This window comes from Sparus aurata, chromosome 8 (assembly GCF_900880675.1).
Source record: "Sparus aurata chromosome 8, fSpaAur1.1, whole genome shotgun sequence".
Taxonomy (NCBI): Eukaryota; Metazoa; Chordata; class Actinopteri; order Spariformes; family Sparidae; genus Sparus; species Sparus aurata.
In genome coordinates, this window is record NC_044194.1 from 9,310,945 (window position 1) to 9,318,470 (window position 7,526).

General features: G+C 46.7%; 1 protein-coding gene across 7 annotated transcripts in view; it reads right to left on the reverse strand.

Annotated features, from left to right (window-relative positions):
- The window catches only part of pclob (piccolo presynaptic cytomatrix protein b), a 63,210-nt gene extending 56,705 nt beyond the window's left edge, over nt 1-6,505 (reverse strand). For 5 of the 7 annotated variants that reach the window (XM_030426017.1, XM_030426016.1, XM_030426014.1 and 2 more), the window contains exons 1-3: nt 4,558-4,735; nt 1,810-3,049; nt 71-904 (exon numbers count right to left, since the gene is read on the reverse strand). In XM_030426017.1, the coding sequence (XP_030281877.1) occupies nt 71-904; nt 1,810-2,784 (1,809 nt within the window). In that variant the 5' untranslated portion in view covers nt 2,785-3,049; nt 4,558-4,735. Of the gene's footprint in view, nt 1-70; nt 905-1,809; nt 3,050-4,557; nt 4,736-6,386 lie in introns of those variants that run through there. The other 2 variants (XM_030426018.1, XM_030426013.1) reach the window with 2 other exon arrangements.
- Between the last annotated feature and the right edge of the window lie 1,021 nt (nt 6,506-7,526).

Consider the following 7,526-nt stretch of genomic DNA (forward strand, 5'->3'; position numbering starts at 1 on the left):
CTTTTTCCTCAATGTTTCAATCATCCCTTCGTTGGTTAATTTAATCAAGAGTGTAATCAATGTGACTTACCTTTTTAACATTTGGCATTGGGTTAAATCCACATTGGTTGCACACAGTGGTTTTGCATTCAGTGCAGGTGTCGTAGTTTGGAGGATCCTTCGAGCCCACGTTGAGCACCATCTTACAGATTGGACAAGCGGACTTGCCTGCTTTAGGAACACTGGGAGAGGCTGCTGCTGCCTTTGGAGTCTCTGATGGAGCTTTGTCCACTTTGGCCTGTCCTGCCGGAGGACCCTTTGCCTGCTGGGGTTGCTCTTGTTTCTTGTCTGGCACTGACTTTTGCACAGCAGGTAGTTTGTTCTCCTTTGTTGACTGCATTTTGGGAGAGACTGGTGGCGTGATTTTAGGCTCATCCTGAACAGCAGAAGCTATCAAAGTAGATGCAGAACTGAAAATGGAGGAACCAAAACCAAACATCTTCCCAGTCACTGACTCTTCAGGCTTAGCAGCTTCAGTTTTAGTACCACCAAAGCCAAATAAACCTCCTGACTCCTGCGGGGGAGCTGGGGTGGCACTGCTTTGCTTACGTGCAGGTTGACTTGTCTGGTCTGGTTTTTGAGACCCTGATGTTGTTTGGGTCGCAGGTGTCATTTTCTGAACAGGCGCTGGGCTGGCCTGTTTTTGACTTTGTGGTCCTTTAGCAGCTTCACCCTTGGCTGGCTGCAATTTCTGAGGTGAGCCTGGTGCTGACATCTCTTTTTTGACAGGTGCAGCAGGAGATGGTGTCCGGTTTTGAGAAGCAGGAACTTTAGTGGGAGTGGGCTTTTTCATGGAAGGTCCCGGTGGTTCAGAGGCTCCTTGAGCTCTCTGTACCTGGCAGGTAAGACAAAGCCACTCATGCCCCTGTACAAAAAAATAAACACACACATACATTTTGACAATGATGCAACACAAAGTACAAGAAAACAGACATCATAAACATTATTTTACAGTATATAATATAGACCTCATTCACACAGTGGCCTCCAACATCACCATAAGTGTGGGAAACTTAAATGCTGGGAAAAAGTAGTACTGCTGTGTTTCAGGTTACAAGTTGTATCAACGTAGATAAAATGACAGATTGATCAGAAACTGAAGATGATGGATAGAGAACATATAGAGCCATATTTGGCCATTATTCAAGGTGAAACAACATATTTGATAACTCTTTAGCTGATGATAGTTTTTAACGACTGCCTGGCTAACATTACCTTTTGAATACATCCTGTGTGTTTCATTTTCAGTTTTTGAAAAATGTCACCCAGATGTATATTTCTGAATTATTTATGCCTTTCCCAATCGTATCAAAACAGTATTGTATCAAACAGTAAGGTTAGCTAGAATGTGGCTGAATGCTAATGTAAGCTGTTTTCTAATGGAAGCTAATCCGTTATCAAACCTGAGGCTTTACTTTGAAATATGGTCTGATGTATCTCGGGATTAAACTACCCATTGTCTTTACAGTTGCTTATCAATCAAGAAGCAGTAAATTGACAATTTGCCTATATTTATACGACTTGCAGTACACAGCAGTATGACATTTGAGCTTTCCACCTCTAGTGTGGTGTAAGGTGAAAATGGCCACCTTGTGAATATGGTCAATTACACTGAATAGGGGAAGAACTTTCATTTGTCAATAAATAAAACCTTATAACATTCATAACACCAGCTTTTATAGTAAAATATATTTCATGAAATAAAATGCATGCACATTCATAAAATATCTAAGAAATACTTTACAAACAAAATACTCAGCCACTACTTACATCAGAGTCTGGAGGGCTGAAGCCACAGAAGCTGCACACTTCAGTTTTACACTGGGTGCATGTTTTATGGTTAGGAGGATCCTTGGTGTGCATATTAAGTTCTGTTGTCTTACACACTGGGCAAAGGGACTTAGCTACTGCATTTGACTGAGATCCAGCTTTGGTTGCTCCCGGTGTACCAGGTCCCTTGGAGCCTTGTGGCTGAGGCTTAACAGAGGACTGCTGCTGGGGTGTAGTCCTGGAGCCTTGCTGTTGTTGTCCCACCTTAGGCGAGCCCTGCTGTTGCTGCAAAGGTTTTGGCAAGCCCTGCTGTTGCTGTCCAACTCTCGGTGACCCTTGCTGTTGCTGTCCAATTCTTGGTGACCCCTGTTGTTGCTGTCCTACTTTAGGTGACCCTTGCTGTGAGCCAGGTTTTTGAGGCCCAACCTTTGCTGACTCTTGTACTCCAGTCTTTGCAGGTTCTTGATGCTGTTCACCAGTCTTATTAGGCCCTTGTTTTTGCATCCCTGTGTTAGGTGGACCCTGTTGCTGTGACGATACCTTTGGAGATTCTGGTTGTGCTCCACTTTTAGACAGAGTCTGTTGTTGAGCTCCAGGCTTAGGTGAACCCTGGGGTTGATTTTTTTGTGGCTGGCCATCAGGCTGTGTCCCTGCCTTTGGAGCCGCTTGTTGCCCACCAGGCTTGTTTGGTGGTACAGCCTGTCCATTCCCATGGAGCTGTGGTGGTCCTTGTTTAGGCGGAGGCTTTTGCATAGGGGGGCCCTGGCCTGACTTTTGTGGTCCCTGCTGCTGCTGAGGGCCTTTACCAGGGCCTGCTCCTGGCAGCTGCTGTCCAGGTGTCTTCACCCCCTGCTGGGGAGGTGTTTTCTGGTTTTTATCCCCCTCCCCATCATCTCCAAATAACCCAAACTTATTCACAGCAGATGACACGGCATTGAGCGGGTTGGCCCCGCTAAGGAATTTGGAGGAGAACATATTGGGGTCTTCCTCCTCCCCCTCCTCTTCCTCGTCGTCGTCGTCCTCCTCCTCCTCGCTGGAGCTGGAGTCGGAGTCGGAGTCTACAAGACTGTCAGAGTCAGAGCAGGAGCTGTCTCCTCTCTGTCCTGGCTCTCCCGCAGAGGCCTGAGGGGGGGCTGGGGCTGGAGCTGTGGAGAGGGCATCTACAGCCCCAATGCTGCTGCTGCTGCTGCTGCTGCTGCTCCCTGGGCTCTCCTCTGGCTCGGCATCTACATCAGACTTCCTAAATGCACGAGAAATAAGACAGAGAGGAAGTGTGAGATGACAGCGAACAAGACAAAAGGGAGGGGTAATGAAAGAGAGCGTGAGAATTTGTGAACCTCATTTACAGCCCTGTCTGTGCCAATATGTTGTCTGGTAAACAAAACCTGCTGCAACAACACACAGAGGAAACCTAATATCATTCATCCATTGATTCACTGCAGAAGGTGGGCTTTCAGTCCCACTTCTCACTGAATGAGACAGATTTGTAATCAGGTTGTCTCTGATAACTCCACTCAGCCTGTTACATAATGCCATGTGGTTTTTCTCGCTGTCTTCTTCTGGATCCGTAATTTCACAATGAAGGAATTTCCACTCGAGCACACTGTAAAATGTGAGGAAACACCACAAATAAAATGTGCTCTCGTCGCCCCTGGAACGATCCACTGTTTGCGTGGCAGTCGTCGCCTCTCGCAAGCCCACAGAGAGAGAGAGAGAGAGAGAGGCATTAATGATCCAGCCTCGCTTTGATTTACTCGGCGCCGACTGTTGCTTTCAGGACCATGGAGAGGGGGGTCGGAGCCGCTCTGTTGATCACAGCGTACACAACCCTCGGAGATGCCTCTCAGCCCCGCAGTACGTTCTCACACACACCCGGCTACTACACAACCCTCTATTCAGACGGGCATCCGAGCAGATCCAGACTACTATTAAATAATTCGCCTCTCTCTACTGATCGCATTCTCGGATTTCCTCCCCCCCCCCCTCTCTCATTCATCAACCACAAACAGCAGCCAGCGACAAAATCTCATGCAGGACATGTTTTACAGCAGCGAGACGCGTAAACACAGGACATTTATAGCGCTCTCTCCAGAGAGAAAACTGCAGGCACATCCGGGTAGGGGCCCATCATATACATGCATGGGGAAGTGAACAGTGACACTTTACAAAAAGCACCATCAAGGGCAGCACGGGTCTGGGATAAGTATTTGCCGTGATATTTAGCCCGGCAGCTGGATTTCTGAGGTTTTACTACGCTCAGCCAGCCCACCGGCAGCGATGGTCCACCCAGGGGCGGTCGAGTGGATCTGATGTCTCCACAGCGCTTAATCCCACTGAAAAAAATACAAAATAAAATGCATGCATTTACGCCAGACCAGTCTAAAAGCCGCTAACACGTTAGTCCGCAGAGGGTGAGAGGTGATGACAGCTCCATGCGCACGGCTGAGCAGAGATGGAGAGGGGGGGGGGGGAAACACGACAAAATACACATTATCTCCTATTTCTGTGCCCTTGACCACGAGTCTGTTCGGATTTCCGGAAACTCTAACTGTTGTACGATCCTAGAGTTATTATCAAACCCAGCAAAAGCCCTGTCATCTGCCGAAATACCATCTGTTATCCGCGCCGTGTCCCCCCTACTCATCATCTCCTCCCATCCTGCAGCCGAGCATCCTTCACCCTCCACGGTCACAATGTCAAACGCCGACGCGCGGGTGTTCCAGCGAAGCCGACGGGGAAAAACTGTACCTTCACGGAGAGCAGATCTGCCTCCCCTGTCCTCGCCTCCCGACAAGAACCGCCTCGGATCTCCCCCTCCTGCGCGTCCGTGTCTGTCTGATCGGCGAGGGATGGAGGGCACAGGGCAGCAGATAGAGGAGCGATCAGCATCCACTCCGCCTCCCGCCCCAGTGCGCAGGCGCCGCATCTGACAGGTGATCACAATATATATCACGCACGGAAATTGAAATTAAAGGGGACAGGGCGATTTATTCACTCCCCGCCAGTCACGTGTTGTCGCCAGCGAAGACCTTAAGATTTACCCTCCCGCGTGATGCGTTGCACATTTTCTCCCGTTGATGTATGTGAAGTGTCACCGCGGTGATCATGAGAGCTGTAGAGGGATAATGTGATGTAAGCTGCCGTGTGCTGACCGAGAGCAACATCAGATGTGGACCAGTTCAATTTGAATTTCCCTTTCACGTATTATTATGTTGTTGTTTTTTTGTTTTGTTTTTTTTTACCAAATCATTATTTTAATTTATGTTTTCATTGTAATTTAACATAGAGCACCAGAGAGGCGTGGTGCATTTGATATAGATTATGTATTCACATATGGGCAGTGGTGGATAAAGTTCAGTAACATTACTGAAATATTACTCAGTTACTATTAAAATAACTGGTTTTAAGAATAATACCTAAGCAAGAGTACAAGGTATTCTTCTTAAACACTACTCAGAGGATTAGTTACTTTTTCTGTTTCCGTTTCTCCAAATCTTCTGTCTGAATTACTCCCAACGCCTGCCCTGTTCTGCTCAGTGGTCACGGTCATCAGTGAAAATGAGCCGGCCACGTCTCCTTTGTATTTATGAAGATATTTGTCTTTACCCGATGCGATGAAATAACACATATTGTCATCCACACGCCGCTGCATCATCTGTCTCCATCACACAGTTCGTAAACATCATCCATCCGTCAACCCGGTCTGAGCACGAGCCCACGGAGAAACACAACTCATTTCAGCCCCAAATCAATACATCTCAGAATTATCATTAAAACGGCCATTTCATATTTCTTAGTCTTCATTAGCTGAGCAAAAGTAATTGCTTTCTCCATACAGACTTGACTCCAGACCTGGGGGATATAGTCCACACAGTTTGCAAGTCTCGGACATCAGTCAGATACGCTTGTAAGGCGAAAAATGTCTGCAGACACTCACGTGTTATGTTGTCCTGCATAACAAACACATTTTGCACCAGATGCCTTTCTTTAATATGCGGCAACCCTTCCAAAATACACACACACACACACACACACACACACCGTCTAGACTTTTCCACTTGGGCCTGAATTAAAGGTTGTTGCTGATGGTTGCATTTCAGTTTTTTTTTTGGAATACTTAATAGAGATGTATGTAAAAAGGAAAATGAGGCACCCAAAGGCACAAAAGCGCCTCTCTTCAGTCGGTGTAACCTCTCTCTTTTCTTCCTGTGCCGGCCTTCTCATCCTGACAAGAGTTTCTTTCCACACAGCAGACGTGATGCGAAGAGGCAATCTGGGCAATCTTTTCCTGTGCTACCGTCTGAGTGATGAAATAAAAAGAATTTAAAAAAAAAACACTTGACGGCTGTCTTCCTTTGTCCTTTAAGCTCAAGTCGAATGGAGACACAAGACCAAGTGCCATGAGCCTTGACAAGGAAATCCTTAACAATTCTGTTAAAGGACTACAAATATACCTCTGAGACAGGCAAATGCTGCATTTGCTGCCTGTACTCAAAGAATAGTTATCAAAATAAAGGTTCAGAAAACTTGATACCAGAGCAAGAGAACGCACAAAAGCATAAAAAGAATATTCTCACCTCTATGGATCACCCCTCTGCCGTTCATCGTCAGTTTTCTGAGCACACACACACACACACACACACTCCTCCCCCCGCCACGACACTCGCATGGAAATTCACACACGACATACAGTAGATCAGTTCCTATTCAGCATGTGGTAAGCGTGAGTGAGATGTGTGGGAAGGACCGAGGAGCAAGTGGTGTGTGGGCGTGTGGAAGAGTTACGTCATGCGTGATGTGTGCGAGCGGCAGGATCGCCACGGTCCCTCGTTGGAAAGTGCCAGATTTGGCTGTCGTTGCTGACACACACACACACACACACACAGGAAACATTCATCAGCACAATCTCCATCTGGGGATATAGGCTGTAGCTTTGGGCTTGTACACGAGGCCGGAAATCCTTTAAGCAATCTTAGACTGCTTATATCTACCTCATCCTCACAATCTGGTGCTAAAGAAAATCATCGTTTTTCTGTCACCATCATGTGACGATCTTCTTCCTGGTTTAGTGGAGTATCTGTATAAGTCGGGGCTGTCACTGTAGGTTTTTTTCTTGTCTAACTCATGGACCCACTTAGGCCAATTCAGGAGTGTTCTTCTTTTGGCCCGTCTTGAAACGAACGACATGTCTGAAAGTCTGTCCTCACGATTAACGTTTTTTGATGTTGTTAAACTGTTTTCATCCCACTCGGGGTTGAGTCGTGTTTGTCAGTCAACAACATTATGTAAGAGCGTAAGACAGCAGGCAATCACCAGATGCGGCACCATCATGTTCTTTTCTTTTGATCTCTCTCCCCGCTTGTCAGTTTTTTTAAACGCAACAACTACAATCTCCACTGTCACCATCCCTTTTTCTCTCCCACGCACTTTCTGATAATGCCAAACTCAGACTTAAATCCCGCGCTCACACAGATGAAGCACATCGTTCGGCAGCAAAGACGGACCCCGAGAATAAAATAAATGAATTGGATGCTCCCGTGTGTGCTGAGGAGTGAAAGGAATTCATGCTGCTCACGGGGAACCATTTGAAAAGCTTGAATATTAAAACACAGTTCACCTGCCGGGTCTCTTTTGTCTGCCTTTACCGCATGTGTAGTGAGTAAATTTACATGAGGGACTGAGATAAATGTTCCCTTTCAAAAAGGCCTTTGTCTTTT